The 26,215-nt window shown below is 40.0% G+C and overlaps 1 protein-coding gene across 3 annotated transcripts; it reads right to left on the bottom strand.

The window, feature by feature from the left end:
- Positions 1-1,295: 1,295 nt before the first annotated feature.
- Positions 1,296-19,127, bottom strand: LOC128703994 (uncharacterized). 3 transcript variants are annotated; one of them, XM_070099171.1, is made up of 5 exons: positions 18,804-19,125; positions 15,639-15,786; positions 6,709-6,901; positions 2,312-2,409; positions 1,296-1,886 (listed from the first exon to the last, which is right to left on the bottom strand). In XM_070099171.1, the coding sequence occupies exons 1-5, from the start codon at positions 19,030-19,032 to the stop codon at positions 1,466-1,468; spliced, it is 1,089 nt and encodes a 362-aa protein (XP_069955272.1). In that variant the 5' UTR covers positions 19,033-19,125; the 3' UTR covers positions 1,296-1,465. The 3 variants fall into 3 exon arrangements, with proteins under 3 accessions (XP_069955272.1, XP_069955273.1, XP_069955274.1); XM_070099172.1 differs by having other exon boundaries at positions 15,639-15,774; positions 18,804-19,124; XM_070099173.1 differs by having other exon boundaries at positions 1,709-1,886; positions 2,317-2,409; positions 18,804-19,127.
- Between the last annotated feature and the right edge of the window lie 7,088 nt (positions 19,128-26,215).

The raw sequence follows: 26,215 nt of genomic DNA, 5'->3' as shown, positions 1-26,215 counted from the left end.
TAAGCATAAAGATATTGTTTTTTGTTGGGTCCCTGGTCATGTTGACGTACAGGGCAATGAACAGGCAGACACTGCTGCGCGGTCAGCAGTACATGACCTACCAGTTTCTTATAGAGGTATTCCATGTACGGACTATTTTGCTGTAATATCTTCCCACCTTCACACCCGTTGGCAACAACGTTGGTCTACTATGCTCGGCAACAAACTTCAGTCTATTAAACCGAGTATAGGTTACTGGCCGTCTTCTTATCACCAGTGTCGAGGTTGGGAGACTACTCTCTCCCGTCTTCGCATTGGCCATACTCGTCTTACTCATGGATATCTCATGGAGAGGCGTCTTGCTCCTCTCTGTGAGAATTGCCAAGCTCCATTATCAGTCAGCCACATTCTGTTGGACTGCCCACTTTATCAACGAGCACGCAGAATTTACCTCTGTCGTCGTCTTCGCCCCGCTGCTCTCTCTTTACCTTCCCTTCTCGCTGATGGACCCACCTTTCATCCGGACTCTCTCATTGACTTTTTGACAACGACTGACTTACTCCACAAATTTTGATACTTTCAGCCCTTTCTACTTGTATCTCTTGCTACCCTCTACCCCCGTACTATCCCCTGCCCCGCTGTTTTCTGTACCCTGCTGATCATCCCCCCTCCCTTCTGCCATCCAATTCCCTTGCTTCCTTCCCTACCCTGCAGCGCTGTATAGCCCTTGTGGCTTAGCGCTTCTTTTTGATTATAATAATAATAATTTAAATTTATGGGAGAAGTGTTAAACAGTCATGAAACACCTGACCTATCTATCAGAGAGCAACCCTTAAAGATTACACCCAACTACCTTCATCTCCCAGGTGCTGTATGATTTCTAGTTTTAGCCTTTTCACCTAAATGACAGAATAAGCTAACTTAATTTTACATACCATCTTCAGCACCTTTGTGTTTGCCTTGTTCACCCTCTGATGGTTCCACATTTACCGCACTCTGTTAACATAAGTTTGTTAGTTCAGTGATGATCCTTTCTCTGATGTCCTTCCTTCAACACTGCTACCACCTTCCCTTTCACCATTGCACTGGGTTTAGCCCTTAGTTTAATATTATTTCACTATTACCATGTACTACTGAATAAGGTGCCTTTATGCTGGTGAGGAGCTGTTGATCCAAGGATTAAGACTTATCTTTCACATTCTTACATTCAATCTGATTTATTGCTTTTCATTCCCCACATATATAACTTCAACAGACTAGTGTTTCACTATTATATTTTTACATGTTAATACTAAAGGATAATAAAAGACTGAGCATTGAATATTTGTGCTCTTTTATATATGACCCCCTAAGGGTTTAGCACATACCCCATGACTGCAATAATGTTAATGGTACTGGTACTATTATAAATTTCTTTAGACTCCCTACAAGTTTAACGTTTCCCCATAAATTGAATATAAATATTTGAATAGCTCAATTTGCAACATTATTGCCGTTTTTTGTTTTTCTTCTTTATGCCTCGCTTTCTAGATTGGCTCCTAATTTTTTTTACACTACCACCAGATCCTTCACAATATTGTTTTTCAATTTTAAGTGGAATATCTTCTTTTATTTCACTTGTGTCTGATTTAGAGTCGTGCATTACCTTTCTGTATTTTTTAATTTTACTTTTCTCTGATTCCTTCATTATACAATGGATGTAACTCTTGGCTTCCGAAGGTTCTCGTACATGGCTGTAATCCGTCTTTGTCTCTTTCTTAATCACTGCACAATTTAGCATGCCATCTATTTTCTGGCTTGAATCCCCTAGTGAAGCCATTACAGCAGTTTCACTTGACTCTTTAAAAGGAGTTGCCAAGATGATTCCATTAGCTCTCTTTTCTTTGACCTTGTATTTCTCTAAATATCTGAAACAAAAAATAAGTATGAGAAAATTTATTTCATATATCATTAATAACCAGTTTAGTATTACATTAATAGACTTTACATTTTGATAAGGTACATATCTCTTGTTCTCTTGTAAGGTGGGAACTCTGTGATTGTATTCATGGGTTTTAACTAAATTTTCAGAAAATCAGCATTTTCTACCAACACTAATGTAAATGCAAACTCTGTACTAAAAAAAAAAAAAAAAAAAAAATTGACATCCTCAAGAGATGATCCATGATATTGGTGAGGAGCTCTTAATCCAAAGAATTGAACCCGTCATTTACCTTGAATTGCCTTCTATTTCCTAGGAAATGCTATAAAATTTCCAGAAATTTTATAGCATTTCCCATAAATATAACCTGTGGGTTGAACTTTATTGAATGGCAGAAGTTCCAAATATTACCTAACATTTTTTGGATGAGGCCATGGGTAGACATCCTGCTTATCAAGAATCCACTGAGGAGGTACTGCCAAAGATGAACATCTGGAGATCATCTCATCCTGTAACATATTATTATTACTGTGTAGAAGTGCCAAACTCGTCCTGTAAATAATTTTACTACAATTTTGCAATATTTATAATTTATAAAACATGACTAAAAGTTTAATTTCATATACCAATCACTCTGAGGTTACAAGTGGTAATTAATGCTAACAAGTATGCAGTATTAGGACATTTATTGAGACATTACCCACCAGGCAATTTGGGTAAAATGAGTGTGTGTAGAGATGTGAGGTGTGAAGGTGATGTCATCTGCATTACTTTGTGTAGTTTTATGTAAAAGTATTGTCATATCCAGCAAGAATGAGTTTGGCTAGGGTTTCTTGAAATCAGAAATTAAGTTGATTTCTGTGTGGTGGTGGTAATCATGACAGAGCAGATTCTAAGTATAATCTGTGCTTACTTGCTAATTAGTTTGGCACTGAGAAAGTTCATCAGATGGTTTTGTGTTTGGTGAATAATACAGGTGTTCATGTCATCTTTCTAGAAAGCCCTCTCTGTTTACTGTGTTCAGGTCCTTAGAAGCATTACCTATGTAAAACTTGTCACTACCTCCACAGAATTCACTTCCATCATCACCACTGCCCTAACACACTGACCTCCTCACTGAAAGTCCCACATTTTGATGCAGACTCTCGACTTCTTAGCAAAAACTAATTACACCAATTTTGATGTAGTTTAACTCCTGCACTCTCCCTTACCCCCAATAACTCTTGCCCTTCCCTTCCTACCCTTCACACATCCTTCCCTGTGGCATTGTATTTCCCTTTCAGATTCAGTACTTGATTATATTATTCCACAGGGTATCATGTAGATGCTGACAGTGATGTTTTTGGATGCAACTTCCTAGGTCCCTTTTTGTTTTGGAAACTATGGTCGCAACCTTGATGTTCGCTTTAGATAAGTTATTCCTTGTGTTGTTGACAGGTGGAATTATGCCTTGGCTGAGGTTTGAATCTTGTCTGGCATTGTGTATTATCTTTTCCTCTGCTCTTTTCATGTAGTCAGTGAAGAAGTGTGTTGACAGCCATGTTCAAGGAAAGCTTTAAAAATTCAGTTTCATTTGTCTAGGAATGTGGGTGATAAATAATCCTGTGGGCCTTAAAGAAGAAACCATCACTAATCCCATGCATTTCTCTTTTGTTGTAACAAGATAATGCAGTAAATCATTTTGAACTTTGCTATCCAAACACTACATCACAAACTCCAGGAATAGATCAGAGTAAATACATAATGGCAGACAATGTTCCAACCCCCAGTAGATACATAGTTCTACCTGTATATTAATATAAGAAATAATCTCTTCAAATCCTTAACCATAGCCTCATCACACTAAAGAACTTAAAAGAAAACCCACATACAAACACACCACTGCTGGTATCTATGCAATTTCTGCAGGTTGTGACAGGTTTAAGCAAATGAAACTTCATGGTACCTGAACAGGATGATCAGAAAACAAGCATGACACAATCACCTGTACTTTTCACTGCAATACACACACATCTGATGAACTTCCCCAGTGTCAAACTGGTTAACAAGCAGACAGATGAAATAGTGTGTGTGTGTGTACTCGCCTATTTGTGGTTGTAGGGGTCAAGACACAACCCCTGGCCCTGCCTCTTCACTGATTGCTACTAGGTCCTCTCTCTCCCTACTCCATGAGCTTTGTCATACCTCGTCTTAAAACTATGTATGGTTCCTGCCTCCACTACATCGCTTGCCAGACTGTTCCACTTCCTGACAACTCTGTGACTAAAGAAATACTTCCTAACATCTCTCTAACTCATCTGAGTCTTCAACTTCCAATTGTGTCCCATCTCTGGAACAACTTGTCTCTGTCCACCTTGTCAATTTCTCGCAGTATATTGTATGTTGTTATCATGTCTCCCCTAACCCTCCTGTTCTCCAGTGTCATCAGGCCGATTTCTCTTAACCTTTCTTCATAGGGCATTCCCCTTAGCTCTGGAACTAGCCTTGTTGCAAACCTTTGCACTTTCTCTAATTTCTTGATGTGCTTCACCAGGTGTGGGTTCCAAACTGGTGCTGCATACTCCAGTATGGGCCTGATGTACACGGTATACAGAGTCTTGAATGCTTCCTTACTGAGGTATCGGAACGCTGTTCTCAGGTTTGCCAGGTGGCCATTTGCTGCAGCAGTTATCTGGTTGATGTGCCCTTCAGATGTGCTCGGTATTATACTCGCCCCAAGATCCTTTTCCTTGAGTGAGGTTTGCAGTCTTTGGCCACTTAGCCTATACTCTGTCTGCAGTCTTCTTTGCCCTTCCCTGATCTTCATGATTTTGCATTTGGCGGGGTTAAATTCGAAGAGCCAGTTGTTGAATGAAGCTTCCAACCTGTCCAGGTCTCTGTAGTCATGCCTAGCCCTCGTCTGATTTAATTATCATTAACTTCACATCATCTGCAAACAGGGGCACTTCTGAGTTTATCCCTTCCATCACGTCATTCACATATACCAAAAATAGCACTGGTCCTAGGACTGACCCCTGTGGAACCCTGCTCGTCACAGGCGCCCACTGTGATACCTCGTCACATACCATGGCTCATTGTTGCCTCCCTCAGGTATTTTCTAATCCATTGCAGTGCCCTTCATGTTATATGTGCCTATTATTATTATAATCAAGGGGGAAGCGCTAAACCCGGAGGATTATACAGTGCCTGGAGGGGGGATGTGGAAGGCATTCAGGCTTAATTCGGGGAACTGGAGCACAGATCCAATTCCCTAAATCAAGAGCCCCTCACCAACATCAAGGAACCTTCCTTGAGGGGTATATGTGCCTAATCCTCTAGCTTTTGCACTAATCTCTTGTGAGGAACTGTGCTGAAGGCCTTGCAGTCCAAGAAAATGCAATCTACCCACCCCTCTCATGTCTTACTTCCATTACCTTGTCATAAAAACTCCAGTAGGTTTGTGATACAGGATTTGCCTTCCCTGAATCTGTGCTGGTTGTTGTTATTATTATTATTATTATAATCAAGGGAGAAGCGCTAAACCCGGTGGATTATACAGCGCCTGGGGAGGATGTGGAAGGCATTCAGGCTTAATTCGGGGAACTGGAGCACAGATTCAATTCCCTAAATCAAGAGCCCCTCACCAACATCAAGGAACCTTCCCTGAGGGGCTGGTTGTTGTTAATTAGCTTGTTCCGTTCTAAGTGCTCCACCACTCTCCTCATAATCTTCTCCATGACTTTGCATACTATAGTTTATAGTTTAGTGCCTCGTTTCTGTCTCCTTTCTTAAAAATGGGGACTACATTTGCCATCTTCCATACCTCAGGTAGTTGCCCAGTTTCAATTGATGTGTTGAAAATTGTGGTTAGTGGCACACACAGCGTCTCTGCTCCCTCTCTAAGGACCCACGGAGAGATGGTGTCTGGTCCCACCACCTTTGAGGTATCAAGGTCACTTAGCAGCTTCTTCACCTCCTCCTCGGTTGTGTATTTCATCCAACACTTGTTGGTATAGCCTGTGCTGGTGTACCCCTCTGTTCGGTCTTCCCAGAGTCCTTTCTGTCTCCTTAAATCTAGTGGTGAGCTCCCCACCTTCTTTCCTCAGCCTTTTTACCTGGTCCTTGACTGTTGTCTTCCCCCTGATGTGGCTATACAACAGCTTCGGGTCAGACTTGACTTTCGATGCTATGTCTTTTCTCATGTGTGTGTGTACACGTGTGTGCGTGTACACATTCACCTATATGTGGTTGGCGGGGTTGAACCATAGCTGCTGACCACTACTAGCTACACACACTCCCTGCTCCAAGAGCCTTATCGTACCTACTCTTAAAGTTATGTATGGATCCTGCCTCTACTACTCTTCAGAGAGTGTGTGTGTGTGTTTATTATTTATCACACTGGCCATCTCCTGCTGAGGAAGGGTGACTCGAAAAATAAACACCTTAACCATCATTCACTATCACTGTCTTGCAAGAAGCACGAAGATACTACAGTTCAGATGCCCCTCCAAACTTTAAATATCCCCACCCTCTCCTTAGAGTACAGGCATTGCATTTCCCATCTCCAAGATTCAAGTCCAGCTAACCAGTTTCCCTGAATCCCTTCACATAACATAGAATTGTATGATCCTCATGGGTTTAGCATACTTTCATGTGTTAATCCCCTCAAGGAATATTCACTGATGTCAAGAGAGACCAAGGAAGGGAAAGCCCTTCCTTGGTCTGAATGTGATTACCTCCTCCCCAGGTGCTGTATGACCTCTACAAATCTAGTGCTCCCCATGAATATACTGTAGTAATAATTTTAAAAGTGCATTTTTGTAACTTGCCTCATCTGAACTGTCAAAATAGCACAACTTTTTATACTTGATTATTTTTCTTTTCAATGGAACATCATCTTGCAAGGCAGTCCTCTCAACAATAATGTTTTTGAGAAGACGTATTGATCCTCGACTTCCAAAGATGTCCTTAGATTCTTTATTAGGAATATCGGACCCTTCAATTCTTTTAATTATCACATTCCTGAAAGAGAACAAATGGTAAAGTACTTCTTAACATTACTACTATTCTCCAAAATTTTACACAGATTAGATCTAATGTCATTGTAAACCTCCTGATAATGTACTGTTCTGTAAATTTTCACAGACATACAACCAGATCCACAATTATGTTGCTTGTGCAGTGAAATTTCACCTGTTTGCAAATATTGAAGTCATATAGGTTTGTGTTGTGGGTTATAAGGAGCTATTTTTCCATATTCCCAAAAATCACTAGCCTGAGATTATGATCTGTTTTCCTCAGGAAGTAGACCTAACCTTACCTTTGGCCTAGATGCCATAATAGGCAATTAAATGATCAAGATATTGGCTAGGTCTTTGGTGAGGTAACATAAAATTCCTATATAAAAAGCCTTCATATGCATGTAATATCTTTTTTTTTTTTGTGGGGGGGGTGACAGCTTCCTGAAGGGTACCCCTCGAGGGAGGTTCCTTGACGCTGGTGAGGGGCTCTTGATCTAGGGAATTGGATCTGTGCTCCAGTTCCCTGAGTTGAGCATGAATACCTTCCATCCCTCCCCTCCACATGCGTTGTATAATCCTAAGGGTTTAGCACTCCCACATGATTATAATAATTCCTGAAGGGTAGGTTACCTTGTTTGCCTTATTCCTAGTGAGTGGCTTCTGAATCTAAGGAACCGATGCTACTTATTTCATCCTTGAATCCAACCTGATTACCTCTCATTTCCAGGCACTGTATGACTCCTATGGGTTTAGTGCTTTCCCAGGAATATAATGGCAGTTTCCCTGGTTGCTATTTTCACTAAAAGCTTGTATATTTCCTTCATGATAGAAGAGGATGGGGAGTGCCTTGATGCTGACAAAGGGTTCTTGATTCAAGGAACTGGAGCTACCTTCCCCTTTGATCAAACCTGCTGTACGACTCTCAGAGGCTGAGCACTACCCCAAGAATATACAGTGAAACTTTGGTAAAACAGACTAATATTTATAAGGGGTCTGCTTAAAAATGAAAATCTGGTGCCTTAAAGTGTCCAATGCAGTGGACTATGTCTGTTGCATCTGTCACTTCCAGAAATGGACAAAAGTCCCATACACTGGACTAGTCTGTTGCATCGATGTACCAAGAAAAAACTAATACCATACAGTTCAGTAAATTAGTACCTAAAAGTTAAAAGTACAGTACAATATATTGTAATAAATTAACAAAAGAACTGTAAATGTTTCCAGGGAAAATTGGAAACCAAATGAAGATAGTATGTGAGTGTTTATGTGACAATAACAAACTGAACTGGGCTATTTGTGGGTCCCACTCACCTGGGAACCAAGAAAACGGATAGGTGGAAATAAATGGTATAAAATACCGACACAATGGCAATATAAACACAAATGCAGTATAATGTGATCCTTTATTGACTACGTTTCGCCCACACAGTGGGCTTTTTCAAGTCACAAACAGAACTACCTGGGGTGGAAGGAATGCGAGTATTTATAGTCCGGCTGAGGTCAGGTGAAGAATGCTGCATCTGATGATGTACCGAGTTGGGTTGTAGAGTCTAAAAACTTGGGTAGCTTGGAAAGGAGACTGGACAAGTTTGTGAGCAGACCTTCTACAGTGTTCTTATGTGGGATAGCGATGAAGAAGTTTCTTGGCAAGTGGTTCAGCTATGTTATAGAAGCCACTATTCTGGTTGAAGTTGTCGGATATAGAAATAACTGATGATTCCAGGATTCTTCGGTATTGAGTGTTGTCTTCTGTGGCGATAAGTCTTGAGTTTCTGTAGTTTATCAAGTGGTTGTGTGAATTACGGTGTTGTATGCAGGCATGCCTGCGTACAACACCGTAATTCACACAACCACTTGATAAACTACAGAAACTCAAGACTTATCGCCACAGAAGACAACACTCAATACCGAAGAATCCTGGAATCATCAGTTATTTCTATATCCGACAACTTCAACCAGAATAGTGGCTTCTATAACATAGCTGAACCACTTGCCAAGAAACTTCTTCATCGCTATCCCACATAAGAACACTGTAGAAGGTCTGCTCACAAACTTGTCCAGTCTCCTTTCCAAGCTACCCAAGTTTTTAGACTCTACAACCCAACTCGGTACATCATCAGATGCAGCATTCTTCACCTGACCTCAGCCGGACTATAAATACTCGCGTTCCTTCCACCCCAGGTAGTTCTGTTTGTGACTTGAAAAAGCCCACTGTGTGGGCGAAACGTAGTCAATAAAGGATCACATTATACTGCATTTGTGTTTATATTGCCAAAACGGATAGGTCTTGGACACTGACCATACTGGACAAACCTGCAGAGCTGCGGGCTTGGTCTGCTGTATCAATGCACTAATAGACACCTCCCATACAGACGAATGTGTGATTCAGTGGACTTTGCCCGCTGCACTGATGATTCAATCGGACACCGCCATACAGCAGACTTGACAAACCTTTGTCCAGCCAAAACCTTTGTCTGTTATATCTGATATCCATTACATAGGAGTCTGTTATACCTAGGTTTTACTAATATATATATGCATTATATCCTAGGTAGTAGGTTGATAGACAGCAACCACCCAGGGAGGTACTACCGTCCTGCCAAGCGAGTGTAAAACGAAAGCCTGTAATTGTTTTACATGATGGTAGGATTGCTGGTGTCCTTTTTTCTGTCTCATGAACATGCAAGATTTCAGGTACGTCTTGCTACTTCTTCTTACACTTAGGTCACACTACACATACATATACAAGCATATATATACACACCCCACTGGGTTTTCTTCTATTTTCTTTCTAGTTCTTATTCTTGTTCATTTCCTCTTATCTCCATGGGGAAGTGGAACAGAATTCTTCCTCCGTAAGTCATGCGTGTTGTAAGAGGCGACTAAAATGCCGGGAGCAAGGGGCTAGTAACCTCTTCTCCTGTATATATTACTAAATGCAAAAGGAGAAACTTTCGTTTTTCCTTTTGGGCCACCCTGCCTCGGTGGGATACTGCCAGTGTGTTGAAAGAAAAGAAAGAATATGCATTATATGCCATATTCCTCTGTACATTATTTTATGTCTAATTTAAGATCTATCTATATTTTTCAGCCCCTTTTAGTTTACCAATCCATTAACACACTGAAATTAAAGTTATTAAAAAAAAAGTGCCAAACAGCCTAAATATGGAAAGCAACAGTGTTTAGTACTTAATTTTGCTTATAATAATATTATTATTATTATAATCAAAAAGAAGCGCTAAGCCAGCTTATAATAATAATAATAATTAAATATGGCAAGAAACAGATCTCACAGGAAAGAAAAATGAATCCTACGTCATTAGAACAAAAAATTGCTTTTTACTGCATTTTTTACGTTTCAGAGTGGTTCGAGTCATTTTCTAACTTATTTGATATTATAACTACAACATGCATATAAATAACAGATATATTGTAATCCATAGAAACACATGGTTAGTTACTTGGATTAAGTATGCCTATGGACCCATCTGCCATTAACAGTTATTTGAGTCATTAATTTGGATGCTGATAGCATAAGATTTGTCCTGTTGCAGACAGAAGATGTTAGATGTCAGGTTAGTTTGGATCAAAAACTTACTAACAACCAAGAAAAAAAAAAACCTTCGACATAGCAGACCACAACATTCTTTTGCTCAAATTAGAACATCGTGGAATAAAAGGACATTCTCTCTCATACATGAAATCTTACTTGAGTGACACATCAACACGTGACCATTAACTGTTCCACAAGGTAGTGTCCTGGAGTCTCTGCTATTCTTTATCTACATTAATGACTTTCATAATGTTTCACAGGGACTTACACCAACTCTGTTTATAGACTTGTGTTTTTTGCTCCTATTACACACACTCCCAAGCCTCATATCAAGCTTTTTTAGTCCACATTGGCTTCTTAAACCTGCCAAAATGTGAGGAGTCATAACCACCCCTTCTGAATGCCTCAGGCTCATTAACTATAAATTATTTGTCCTTTTTATATTCACTGTTATTTTATGTCTAGGGCTGTGTGTGTATGAGGTGCTATAAAATAATTTGTAGATAACTTAGTAAAACTCAGAAGAAAACTTCCTGTCAAGATACCATGACAAATAGCACTACAGATGAGTATGCCAAAACACAACACGCGCAATAATAATAAAGGCTTTAGAAAAAATTTATAACATTTTTTTTTTTTAATATGCTGGGCACCTCTCATCAAGGCAGGGTGACCTGAAAATGAAACACTTTCACCATCATTCATACTATCACTGTCTTCCCAGAGGCATGCAGATTCAACAGTTTACATGTCCCTCTAACAAAATACAGTGGACCCCCAGTTTATGATATTATTTCATTCCAGAAGTATGTTCAGGTGCCAGTACTGAACGAATTTGTTCCCATAAGGAATATTGTGAATTAGATTAGTCAATTTCAGACCCCCAAACATACACGTACAAACGCACCTACATAAATTTTTTTTATTTTATTATCACATTGGCCGATTCCCACCAAGGCAGGGTGGCCCGAAAAAGAAAAACTTTCACCATCATTCACTCCATCACTGTCTTGCCAGAAGGGTGCTTTACACTACAGTTTTTAAACTGCAACATTAACACCCCTCCTTCAGAGTGCAGGCACTGTACTTCCCATCTCCAGGACTCAAGTCCGGCCTGCCGGTTTCCCTGAACCCCTTCATAAATGTTACTTTGCTCACACTCCAACAGCACGTCAAGTATTAAAAACCATTTGTCTCCATTCACTCCTATCAAACACGCTCACGCATGCCTGCTGGAAGTCCAAGCCTCTCGCACACAAAACCTCCTTTACCCCCTCCCTCCAACCTTTCCTAGGCCGACCCCTACCCCGCCTTCCTTCCACTACAGACTGATACACTCTTGAAGTCATTCTGTTTCACTCCATTCTCTCTACATGTCCGAACCACCTCAACAACCCTTCCTCAGCCCTCTGGACAACAGTTTTGGTAATCCCGCACCTCCTCCTAACTTCCAAACTATGAATTCTCTGCATTATATTCACACCACACATTGCCCTCAGACATGACATCTCCACTGCCTCCAGCTTTCTCCTTGTTGCAACATTCATCACCCATGCTTCACACCCATATAAGAGCGTTGGTAAAACTATACTCTCATACATTCCCCTCTTTGCCTCCAAGGACAAAGTTCTTTGTCTCCACGGACTCCTAAGTGTACCACTCATCCTTTTCCCCTCATCAATTCTATGATTCACCTCATCTTTCATAGACCCATCCGCTGACACGTCCACTCCCAAATATCTGAATACATTCACCTCCTCCATACTCTCTCCTTCCAATCTGATATCCAATCTTTCATCACCTAATCTTTTTGTTATCCTCATAACCTTACTCTTTCCTGTATTCACTTTTAATTTTCTTCTTTTGCATACCCTACCAAATTCATCCACCAATCTCTGCAACTTCTCTTCAGAATCTCCCAAGAGCACAGTGTCATCAGCAAAGAGCAACTGTGACAACTCCCACTTTATGTGTGATTCTTTATCTTTTAACTCCACGCCTCTTGCCAAGACCCTCGCATTTACTTCTCTTACAACCCCATCTATAAATATATTAAACAACCACGGTGACATCACACATCCTTGTCTAAGGCCTACTTTTACTGGGAAATAATTTCCCTCTTTCCTACATACTCTAACTTGAGCCTCACTATCCTCGTAAAAACTCTTCATTGCTTTCAGTAACCTACCTCCTATACCATACACCTGCAACATCTGCCACATTGCCCCCCTATCCACCCTGTCATATGCCTTTTCCAAATCCATAAATGCCACAAAGATCTCTTTAGCCTTATCTAAATACTATTCACTTATATGTTTCACTGTAAACACCTGGTCCACACACCCCCTACCTTTCCTAAAGCCTCCTTGTTCATCTATCCTATTCTCCGTCTTACTCTTAATTCTTTCAATAATAACTCTACCATACACTTTACCAGGTATACTCAACAGACTTATCCCCCTATAATTTTTGCACTCTCTTTTGTCCCCTTTGCCTTTATACAAAGGAACTATGCATGCATGGGGCTCTGGTGGCCTGGTGGTTAACGCTCTCACTTCACACGGTGAGGGCCTGGGTTCGATTCCCAGCCAGAGTAGAAACATTGGACGTGTTTCTTTCCACCTGTTGTCTATGTTCACCCATCAGTAAAATGGGTACCTGGGTGTTAGTCGACTGGTGTGGGTCGCATCCTGGGACACTGACCTAAGGAGGCCTGGTCACAGACCGGGCCGCGGGGGCGTTGACCCCCGGAACTCTCTCCAGGTAAACTCCAGGTAATGCTCTCTGCCAATCCCTAGGTACCTTACCCTCTTCCATACATTTATTAAATAATTGCACCAACCACTCCAAAACTATATCCCCACCTGCTTTTAACATTTCTATCTTTATCCCATCAATCCCAGCTGCCTTACCCCCTTTCATTTTACCTACTGCCTCATGGACTTCCCCCACACTCACAACTGGCTCTTCCTCACTCCTACAAGATGTTATTCCTCCTTGCCCTATACACGAAATCACAGCTTCCCTATCTTCATCAACATTTAACAATTCCTCAAAATATTCCCTCCATCTTCCCAATACCTCCAACTCTCCATTTAATAACTCTCCTCTCCTATTTTTAACTGACAAATCCATTTGTTCTCTAAGCTTCCTTAACTTGTTAATCTCACTCTAAAACTTTTTCTTATTTTCAACAAAATTTGTTGATAACATCTCACCCACTCTCTCATTTGCTCTCTTTTTACACTGCTTCACCACTCTCTTAACCTCTCTCTTTTTCTCCATATACTCTTCCCTCCTTGCATCACTTCTACTTTGTAAAAACTTCTCATATGCTAACCTTTTCTCCCTTACTACTCTCTTTACATCATCATTCCACCAATCGCTCCTCTTCCCTCCCGCACCCACTTTCCTGTAACCACAAACTTCTGCTGAACACTCTAACATTACATTTTTAAACCTACCCCATACCTCTTCGACCCCATTGCCTATGCTCTCATTAGCCCATTTATCCTCCAATAGCTGTTTATATCTTACCCTAACTGCCTCCTCTTTTAGTTTATAAACCTTCACCTCTCTCTTCCCTGATGCTTCTATTCTCCTTGTATCCCATCTACCTTTTACTCTCAGTGTTGCTACAACTAGAAAGTGATCTGATATATCTGTGGCCCCTCTATAAACATGTACATCCTGAAGTCTACTCAACAGTCTTTTATCTACCAATACATAATCCAACAAACTACTCTCATTTCGCCCTACATCATATCTTGTATACTTATTTATCCTCTTTTTCTTAAAATATGTATTACCTATAACTAAACCCCTTTCTATACAAAGTTCAATCAAAGGGCTCCCATTATCATTTACACCTGGCACCCCAAACTTACCTACCACACCCACTCTAAAAGTTTCTCCTACTTTAGCATTCAGGTCCCCTACCACAATTACTCTCTCACTTGTTTCAAAGGCATCACTTAACATCTCCCAAAATCTCTCTCTCTCTCTCTCTACATTCCTCTCTTCTCCAGGTGCATACACGCTTATTATGACCCACTTTTCGCATCCAACCTTTACTTTAATCCACATAATTCTTGAATTTACACATTCATATTCTCTTTTCTCCTTCCATAACTGATCCTTCAACATTACTGCTACCCCTTCCTTTGCTCTAACTCTCTCAGATACTCCAGATTTAATTCCATTTATTTCCCCCCACCAAAACTCCCCTACCCCCTTCAGCTTTGTTTCGCTTAGGGCCAGGACATCCAACTTCTTTTCATTCATAACATCTGCAATCATCTGTTTCTTGTCATCCGCACTACATCCACGCACATTCAAGCACCCCAGTTTTATAAAGTTTTTCTTCTTCTCTTTTTTAGTAAATGTCTACAGGAGAAATGTCTACATAAATACACTTACATAATTGGTTGCATTGGGAGCCGATCACAGAATTTACAAGGTTGATATATAAAATTAAATTGGTGAGCCATGTTACTTCTCATGGCACATATGCTATTCATTTCAGTACCAATTAAAAATGACAAAATCTCAAGACTTTGCCTTGAATCACGATAAAGTGGTAGCCTGGCATTTCCCAGGGCCCATACCACATGGCTGCTCTAAACTATTATTTATTCCCAAGTTCTCTCACCTGCCTTACCAGTGCCTCAACATACTGCAGCAACCTCTGGGAATACCCCAAAATAACACAATAGTTCTTTACACCTCTTACCTTCCAGGCACCCCAACAAAGTGCACAACCACCTGCTTCTAGCCACTGCTTGCTATGGTGGTGTATATAGCATCCCAGCTTCCTCAACGTGAGTGATCAGGTCTTATACTAAGTCAAGCATGCCTTAACAGGTCACTACAGCACATCTTTCACAAAAACTGCATCGAGAGATATTTAATTATACTCATTAGCCACCAAACATAGATGACACTGTAAATGCCATCTTGATGGTTCTGTATGCCATTCACATATGTACAGTACAAAACTAGTTGGATCTACAAAATCTAAATTACTGTACGTATCTCTAAAGTGCTCTGTGGCCCATCTCTTATCATTACCTAGTAGAGGATCAAGCCTCTGCCCAATATATGTACTGAATGAGTTGCACAGGTTTAGCATATCACATTATTATTTAAAAGAACTGCACCCCATGTGTATTAAGAAAGGACTTACTTATCTAATAATCCAGTCAGCTGCTTGGCTAAATATGAAGACAGTGTTGAAGGTGCTGGCATGCCAGAAAGCTTTCTGTCCTTTCTTCTGCATTGGGCTGTGTCTTTGTGTAGCTTCAGGCCAACTAAAGGGTGCCCTTGAAATAAGACTGTAAAAATCAGTCTTGTAAACAATATGAAATGCTATATGACCCTTATGGGTTTAGTGTTATTTAGTGTTTAGTTATATTTATAATAATAATGTAAACAAAATGGTCATAAAATATTAAATATTTGAACTGACTTTTGAAAGCTTGTCTTTTACAAACTTATGATTATTTTTACACAGTACATTATCAAAACAAACACAATATAAAAAGTGTCAGAGGACAATTATTGTTATTATAATCATGGGGGAGCACTAAACTCATAGGATTATACAGCACACTTGGGGGGGGGGGATGGAAGGTATTCAGGTTTAATTCAGGGAACTAGTGTAGAGGTATGATAAAGCTCACGGAGCAGGAAGATTGACCGGGTAGCAGCCAGGTGAAGAGGCAGAGCCAGGAGCTGTGAATCGACCCCCACAACCAGAACTAGGTAAGTACAGATCCAATTCCCTAGATCAAGAGCCCCTCACCAGCGTCAAGGAGCCTCCCTTGAGGGGTCAGAGGACAAGACGAACAGAAAGCGAGACAAAATTTCAAGAACATTGTGTGCTACACCTCAGTAATTTTTTCACATACTGTACTGCCACTGTACAGTACAGTATGTGCCAGGGAGGATATTACTGTTGTTATATTAGACACATGTGCAACTCTTGGGTATCTTTATTGAGGAAACGTTTCACCAGGCCCGGTGGCCTGGTGGCTAAAGCTTCCGCTTCACACACGGAGGGCCCGGGTTCGATTCCCGGCAGGTGGAAACATTTCGACACGTTTCCTTACACCTGTTGTCCTGTTCACCTAGCAGCAAATAGGTACCTGGGTGTCAGTCGACTGGTGTGGGTCGCATCCTGGGGGACAAGATTAAGGACCCCAATGGAAATAAGTTAGACAGTCCTCGATGACGCACTGACTTTCTTGGGTTATCCTGGGTGGCTAACCCTCCGGGGTTAAAAATCCGAACGAAATCTTATCTTATCTTATCTTACCACACAGTGGCTTCATCAGTCCATACAATGGATAAAATGGAAGAACAGGAGGATATTACTGCTATAAATTAAGTTTATTAGCATTTACATAATGTTGCCATATAAGTTTGATATTTTTGATCTCAAGAGAGAGACCTTGTGGGTTTAGCACTTAATTAGGATTATAATAACCACAAAAGACAGCCTGCTGTTAAAAACAGAAAACTTATTTGGGTTATTAAGCCTGGAAATGACCCTTATGGGTTTAGTGCTTAGTTATGATTATAATAATAACTCTGGAGAACCCAAGAAAGCCAGAGTGGATTATTTCCATGGGGGACTTTAATAAGGTCTCTTTCCCAAGATGCCAGCCATTTTGTTAGGATTTTTAACTCCAAAGTTAGCTATCCAGTATAACCAGATAGTTTGTTCACCATTTCCCCTCAAGGGAGGTTCCTTGATGCTAGTGAGGGGCTCTTGATCTAGGGAATTGGATCTGTTTACCTGGAGAGAGCTCCGAGGGTCAACGTCCCCGTGGCCCGGTCTGTGACCAGGCCCCATGGTGGATCAGGGCCTGATCAGCCAGGCTGTTACTGCTGGCTGCACACAATCCAACGTACGAACCACAGCCCGGATGGGCAGGTACTGACTTTAGGTGCTTGTCCAGTGCCAGCTTGAAGACAGCCAGGGGTCTATTGGTAATCCCCCTTATGTATGCTGGGAGGCAGCTGAACAGTCTTGAGCCCCTGACACTTATTGTGTTATCTCTTAACGTGCTAGTGACACCCCTGCTTTTCATTGGGGGGATGTTGCATCGTCTGCCGAGTCTTTTGCTTTCGTAGTGAGTGATTTTCATGTGCAAGTTCGGCATTAGTCCCTCTAGGATTTTCCAGGTGTATATAATCATGTATCTCTCCCGCCTGCGTTCCAGGGAATACAGGTTCAGGAACCTCAAGCGCTCCCAGTAATTGAGGTGTTTTATCTCCGTTATGCGTGCCGTGAAGGTTCTCTGTACATTTTCTAGGTCAACAATTTCACCTGCCTTGAAAGGTGCTGTTAGTGTGCAGCAATATTCCAGCCTAGATAGAACAAATGACCTGAAGAGTGTCATCATGGGCTTGGCCTCCCTAGTTTTGAAGGTTCTCATTATCCATCCTGTCATTTTTGTAGCAGATGCGATTGATACAATGTTATGGTCCTTGAAGGTGAGATCCTCCGACATGATCACTCCCAGGTCTTTGACGTTGGTGTTTCGCTCTATTTTGTGGCCAGAATTTGTTTTGTACTCTGATGAAGATTTAATTTCCTCGTGTTTACCATATCTGAGTAATTGAAATTTCTCATCGTTGAACTTCATATTGTTTTCTGCAGCCCACTGAAAGATTTGGTTGATGTCCGCCTGGAGCTTTGCAGTGTCTGCAATGGAAGACACTGTCATGCAGATTCGGGTGTCATCTGCAAAGGAAGACACGGTGCTGTGGCTGACATCCTTGTCTATGTCGGATATGAGGATGAGGAACAAGATGAGAGCGAGTACTGTGCCTTGTGGAACAGAGCTTTTCACCGTAGCTGCCTCGGACTTTACTCTGTTGACGACTACTCTCTGTGTTCTGTTAGTGAGGAAATTATAGATCCATCGACCAACTTTTCCTGTTATTCCTTTAGCGCGCATTTTGTGTGCTATTACGCTGTGCTTCAGTGTCCTGAACTGAGCCTAAATACCTTCCATCCCCTCCTCAGGTGCTGTATAATCCTATGGGTTTAACGCTTTCCCCTTGATTATACTGATAATAATGAGCCTAAATACCTTCCATCCCCCCCACAGGTGCTGTATAATCCTTGCGGGTTTAGTGCTCCCCATGATTGTAAAAATAATGAGGTTTGATTCGAGTAACTGGAGCGTAAGGATTATAAAGTAAGTCGGGGAATGGAAGGAATTAGTTTTCAATCCAAGGAGATAGGATGCCCAAGTCCTTGGATCAAGAGCCCCTCAATGAGAAACGAGACGTCATGAGTCTAAACACTTTAAAAAAAAGGGGAGGGGGAGATTTTTACCTTTTCCAGCCTGGAGAGACGTTAATGACCTCTTGATCTTGTTAAGAAGTACGAATGATTCTCTATCATCATCATGATGGTCATCATGATGATCATGATGATGGTCCTGGAGTGGCTCCTCATTTCCTCTTTCCTTCATCTTTCCATCAAACACAGTTGACAATGTTGGGTCACAAGCTTCCCTGAACCTGCTGTCATCTTCACTCTCACTGCTGCTGTACTCTGACATCTCTCACCTCTGTATCACCACTAAATAAACCTCAATTAATAAAAAAAATGCAGCCTCGTTCAGCCACTGTCAACAATAATATTATGATCACGTGACCAGACGACTACGAGCTTATTTGAACTTATTTTTTCTGGCCAACAATAATAATAATTTTATATAGATACAGGTACACACACATATATATATATATATATATATATATATATATATATATACAGTTACACAAGTTATCATACATAGTAACATGTGTAAATTACCCACAAGGATAACCCCCCCCCCCCCAAAAAAAAAAAAGTCAGAGGTACTTATTTCCATTTTGGTCCTTGAAAAGTTTCACATCAGCTAAGTAAGTTTATTCAGGTATACACAAATAGTTACATAGATTATAATATATAGCAGCATATGTGTAAATTACCTGGGATAACCCAAAAAAAGTCAGAGTGACTTATTTCCATTGGGATCCTCTTACCTTATTAGTAAGTAAGTAAGTAAGTTTATTCAGGTATACACAAATAGTTACATAGAATTATCATACATAGCAGCATATGTGTAGAGAACCTGGGATAACCCAAAAAAGTCAGACAGAGTGACTTATTTCCATTGGGGTCCTTTTACCTTATTATTATAATATAAAGGTTATAATATTTTCTTATTATTCTATAATGAAGATAACATCTTATTATCATACTAAAAAGACTACTACACGAGGGTCATTAAGACTATCTACAATACGAGGGTCATTATTCAATTCAATTCAAAGTTTATTCTCTATAAGGATTACAATGCTGAGTTTACAGAAATTTGGTTATTGTGTGGTTTACATGTAGTAAAATTGTGATTACAGAGTGTACCACTAGAACACCTAGCATGGCTAGGCATTTCGGGCATACTTAGTTTTATTCTTGATTTTAAAATATTACAAATTATGAGGTAAGTTGGTATTATGGCTAAGTGACTAAATACTAGTTTGTGAGTTTAGCAATGTGAATGCTTTTGTTTTGGCACAGTACATAGTTTCAGTATTGGAGTATCACAGGATTCATTATTTTAAGATTGAGATTAATATTTCTGTTTATGGTCAAATGGGTGAGTGAGTGTAAGTGTGAACCACCAGGTGGTATTCGTGTAGTTAGTTGACGGGGTGTATCAGGGAGATAAGATGTTTTAATGGTAGTTTTGAAGGTGATGAATGTGTCTGCAGTTCTAGAGTTCTCAGGTAGGGTGTTCCAGATTTTAGGGCCTTTGACATACATTGAATTTTTGTAAAGGTTTAGTCGGACACGGGGAATGTCGTAGAGATGTTTGTGTCTGGTGTTATGCCTGTGAGTTCTGTCACAACTATCAAGAAAGCATTTTAGGTCAAGGTTGATATTAGAGTTTAAGGCCCTGTAGATGTAGATTGCACAGTAGTAAGTGTGGATGTACTGAACAGGGAGTAAGTTTAGGTCTATGAAGAGTGGGGGGTGTGTTGCCAGGGATGGGATTTAGTGATTATTCTTACTGCAGCTTTTTGTTGGGTTATTATTGGCTTTAGGTGTGTTGCTGCAGTTGATCCCCAAGCACAAATAGCATAGGTGAGGTATGGATAAATAAGTGAGTGGTATAGTGTGAGAAGGGCATTTTGCGGCACGTAGTATCGTATCTTGGAGAGGATCCCAACCGTTTTGGATACTTTTTTGGTTATATGCTGGATATGGGTGCTGAAATTCAGGTTGTTGTCAAGGTATAAGCCTAGGAATTTCCCCCCATTATTTCTGGTAATTAGAGTGTTGTCGACCTTAATGTTAATTTGTGCATCTCCTGCTCTGCTACCAAACATAATATAGTAGGTTTTGTCAGTGTTAAGCGTAAGTTTATTGGCTGTCATCCAAGTCGATATTTTAATCAGCTCCTCGTTAACAATGGTGTTGAGGGTGACAAGATTAGGGTGAGAGATGACATAAGTCGTGTCGTCAGCAAAGAGAATGGGTTTCAGGTGTTGGGATACGTTTGGAAGGTCATTGATGTATATGAGGAAGAGCAGGGGACCAAGGACACTTCCCTGGGGAACTCCAGTATCAAGTGGCCGTGTTGCTGATGCTGTGTCTTTAATGGTGACGTACTGATACCTATTAGTAAGGTAAGATTTGAAATAAGTAAGCGCATGGCCTCTTATACCGTAATGATCAAGTTTGTGGAGTAGGATGTCGTGGTCTACTGTGTCAAAAGCTTTTCTTAGGTCAATAAAAATTCCTAGTGGATATTCCTTATTTTCCAACGCTGTGTAAAGCAGATCTAGCATTTTTATGATTGCATCATTAGTGCTTTTATTTTTCCTGAATCCAAATTGGGAGGGGTTGAGTATGTTTTGTGCCGTTATAAATGAATATAGTCTCCTGTGCACGAGTTTCTCAAAGATTTTGGATAGCAATGGTAAGTTTGATATTGGCCTATAGTTGTTTAAGTCTGTAGGGTCACCACCTTTATGTATTGGTGTAACCCTTGCCATCTTGAGTAGTTTCGGGAAGGTGCTAGTTTCTAGTGACTTGTTAAAAAGTAATGAAATAGCATGTGAAAGAACAAGGGCCGCTCGCTTGTACAGTAATGGTGGGACATGAGACAGATTCCCCGAGTTATTTTTAAGTGACTTTATAATCTCGGTGACTTCCGTGGGCTCAGTTGGTGCAAGATAGAAGGAATTAGGGAAATTCCCATCTAGGTAGTCCCCGGCATGGGCATTGGTATGTGGGATTTTACTGGCGAGATTAGATCCTATGTTTGAGAAGAAGTCGTTTATCTTGTTAGCTGTGTCAGTGGGATGCAGTGGTGTTTCATTAGGTTTAGTTAGGACAATATTCTTGGTTTTTCTCAGTTTGTGGGTCCCTAGAATCTGAGAGAGTGTTTTCCAGGTCTTTTTTATATCTCCTCTAGTGTCTGTGAATCTACTGGAGTAGTATAGTTGTTTGGCTTTCTTTATTACTTTGGTGAGAGCTGATGAATAGTGTTTAAGAGTATCTTTGTGTATTAAGCCCTGTCTATATTGCTTTTCATATTGGTGTTTCTTGTCAATGGATTTCAGAATGGTGCTGGTTAGCCATGGGCAACCAAGCCGTTTGTTTGTGATCTGTTTTGTTTTTATAGGACAATGTTTGTTGTATAGTCTAAGTAATTTGTTAAGAAAAATGTCTGTCCAGTCATCAATACCATTGGCCTTGGAGAATTCTGTAGGCCAATCAACAGTCTCTAGGTCAGCTGTGAACTTCCTTACTGAGGCCTCGTCATGGAGTCTAAATGAGACTTTGTTGTATTCAAGTGGTGGTTTACTAATGTTTGTCAGGAGGAAGGTAGGGTAGTGGTCTGTAGTGCTATCTGTGATTATCCCTGATTTAAGGGGGGCTAGTATATTGGTTCATATGTGGTCTATTATGGTTGCACTTGTCTCAGTGAGCCTGGTTGGTTTAGTTATTGTTGGTATGAGAAGTGTGTTGTTCATATTGTTGATGAAGTCAGTTACTGGCTGATCATCTAGTAAGCCAAGGTTGATGTTGAAGTCTCCAGCTAAGAGAAGGTGGTGCTTATTCATTTGTCTGTTTGTTATTAGTGACTTTAATTTCTCACTGAAATTTGGGATGTTTGTGTGAGGTATCCGGTAAATGGCACCGATTGTTATAGGCGTCTTAAGGTTTTTTACAGTAAAATTAGCAAAAATGTATTCCCCATATTCATCACTAAAGCAAGTGGTGCTAAGACAAGATAATTGGTTAGAATAATAGATTGCAATACCACCCCCAACTTGGTTTGTTCTGCAGTTGTGAACTGCTGTGTATCCTGGTAGAGGGTAGATATCTATTGTGTCCTGCTTAAGCCAGGTCTCAGTAAGAATAATGCAGGAGAAGGGTGTCTTTAGTGATTCAAGGAGTGCTAGGAGGTCATCATAGTGTTTGCTTAAGGACCTGATGTTGTAGTTAAGTACTGATAGACTTTTAGCATTGTTTAGGATAGTGCTGGCTTGTGATGCTGTGTAATAAAGGCAGTTACTTTCCAATAGGTTTTGATTGGGTGTCAGATTATGGAGGTTTAGATCAGGGTCAACGTGATCAATCATCTTCTAGGTTTAAATTATGGTTATTTATATCCTGAGTTGTGTGTTGAGTTCTACTACTGATATTTGTAGTGGTTGGAAGTTTGGACAAGTATATAGCTAGAGTATTTTGGTCATGTAGGGTATAGTCACTACTACACATAATGAAGTTGATGTTGTCTGTGTGTTGTGCTGGAATGAACTAAAGTACAACTAGGTATAAACTAGTAATATAAAAATACAAATTAAATGCAGCAGCGAGGAGACGGTTGGAGGCAGTGGAGATGTCCTGTTTAAGGGCAATGTGTGGTGTAAATACTATGCAGAAAATTCGGAGTGTGGAAATTAGGAGAAGGTGTGGAGTTAATAAAAGTATTAGTCAGAGGGCAGAAGAGGGGTTGTTGAGGTGGTTTGGTCATTTAGAGAGAATGGATCAAAGTAGAATGACATGGAAAGCATATAAATCTATAGGGGAAGGAAGGCGGGGTAGGGGTCGTCCTCGAAAGGGTTGGAGAGAGGGGGTAAAGGTTTTGTGGGTAAGGGGCTTGGACTTCCAGCAGGCGTGCATGAGCGTGTTAGATAGGAGTGAATGGAGACGAATGGTACTTGGGACCTGACGATCTGTTGGAGTGTGAGCAGGGTAATATTTAGTGAAGGGATTCAGGGAAACCGGTTATTTTCATATAGTCGGACTTGAGTCCTGGAAATGGGAAGTACAATGCCTGCACTTTAAAGGAGGGTTTTGGGATATTGGCAGTTTGGAGGGATATGTTGTGTATCTTTATATGTGTATGCTTCTAGACTGTTGTATTCTGAGCACCTCTGCAAAAACAGTGATAATGTGCGAGTGTGGTGAAAGTGTTGAATGATGATGAAAGTATTTTCTTTTTGGGGATTTTCTTTCTTTTTTTTGGGTCACCCTGCCTCGGTGGGAGACGGCCGACTTGTTGAAAAAAAAAAAAAAAAAAAAAAATTAAAAATAGAACAAGACTCTCACTTGTAATTGCACTAAGGTCTAATAATGACTTTTGTGGAGTCTATGTTTTGAGCTAGAATGAGCTAAAGTACAATAGGTTTAATCTAATAATATAAAAATACAAATTAAAAATAGCACTAGTCTCTCACTAGTAATTGCACTATGGTCTAATATAGTGAATTTGGTATTGACTATGTATTGAGTTAGAATGAGCTATGGTACAACTGAATTTAATCTAATAATATAAAAATACAAATTAAAAATAGCACCAGTCTCTCACTAGTAATTGCACTATGGTCTAATATAGTGAATTTGGTATTGACTATGTATTGAGCTAGAAAGAGCTAGAGTAAAACTGTGATTAATCTAATAATATAATAAAGGAACAAGACTCTCAATTGTAATTGCACTAAGGTCTTATACAAGTTGTTTACAAGAATTAGAGTATAATTAGATTTAAATTGACTGGATAAAATACACAAATTAAGGTAGCAAAATAATAATAAAAAAAAAAATTATAAAAATAAAAATGGCAATGACTTGGTTATAATATGCTAGTAAGATGGTAGACAGGATAATATAAAAGTTGTAGTTGTAAATACTAGTTTAAAAAAGTATGGAATAAAAATGGTCAATAAAAGAAGTTTACAATAATTTTGATCAATATAGTTTAAAGTAAAATTGGGCAATAATAGGGATTTAGAATAAAATTGGGCAATTGAGTATCTACTATCTACTATCTGACTATCTACTACACGAGGGTCATTAAGACTATCTACAATACGAGGGTCATTACTAGGAATAAGGTAAAATTTACACGTATGTTAGATAAAAAATAGAAAATCATTCCCCTCCCTTTCTGTAGCTACATTTATCAGACACCTTTTGGCACTCTTCTTGAACTGGTTCATGTTATGACTGGTTTTGACATGTGCGGGTAGTCTGTTCCATTCCTTTATTGCTGTACAATAAAGGAATGGATAATATATTATTATTATTCTATAATTATTATTCCATAACGGAGCTTTTTCTTCTCTTTTAAGACTCCAGTGGAAATAAGTCGACTTTGCTTTCTTTTCTGCTTAACAATATTTTATTACAAGTCAACTACATTATGAAAAAGAGAATAAATAAATATACAAGGTATGATATAGCACGTAATGAAAGTAGTTTATTAGATTATATATTGGTGGATAAAAGGTTGATGGGAAGGCTCCAGGATGTACACGTTTATAGAGGGGCAACTGATATATCGGATCATTATGAATAAAAAATGGGTATAAATGATCATAATTTTTAAAGGGGTGGACCGGTAAGCCAGCGGAAGGCCTCGGTCAGATGACCAAAGCTCCAAACGCGGGTCATCATCTAAGACCAGCGTCAGGACACTTGTCCTGTTTCCTGACAAACCTTACCTAGCCTAACCTATGGGATCATTATTTAGTTGTAGCTACAGTTAGAATAAGAGGTAGAAGATTATTATTATTCTTTCTTTCTTTCAACACACCGGCCGTATCCCACCGAGGCGGGGTGGCCCAAAAGGAAAAACGAAAGTTTCTCCTTTTACATTTAGTAATATATACAGGAGAAGAGGTTACTAGCCCCTTGCTCCCGGCATTTTAGTTGCCTCTTACAACACGCATGGCTTACGGAGGAAGAATTCTGTTCCACTTCCCCATGGAGATAAGAGGAAATAAACAAGAATAAGAACTAGAAAGAAAATAGAAGAAAACCCAGAGGGGTGTGTATATATGTGCTTGTACATGTATGTGTAGTGTGACCTAAGTGTAAGTAGAAGTAGCAAGACGTACCTGAAATCTTGCATGTTCATGAGACAGAAAAAAGGACACCAGCAATCCTACCATCATGTAAAACAATTACAGGCTTTCGTTTTACACTCACTTGGCAGGACGGTAGTACCTCCCTGGGCGGTTGCTGTCTACCAACCTACTACCTTGAATTATTATTATTATTATAATCAAAAAGAAGCGCTAAGCCACAAGGGCTATACAGAAGAGGTAGAAGAGACAAGAGGAAAATGGTAACAAGAAGCAAGAGGGAGGTGAAAGTGTATAAACTAAGGGAGGAGGAAGTTCGGGTGAAATATAAGCAACTATTGGCATTATTATTATAATCAAAAAGAAGCG

Source organism: Cherax quadricarinatus, chromosome 66, assembly GCF_038502225.1.
Source record: "Cherax quadricarinatus isolate ZL_2023a chromosome 66, ASM3850222v1, whole genome shotgun sequence".
NCBI classification, from domain to species: domain Eukaryota; kingdom Metazoa; phylum Arthropoda; class Malacostraca; order Decapoda; family Parastacidae; genus Cherax; species Cherax quadricarinatus.
The sequence above is the reverse complement of the archived record's forward strand: the minus strand, read 5'-3'. Positions and strand labels throughout refer to the sequence as shown.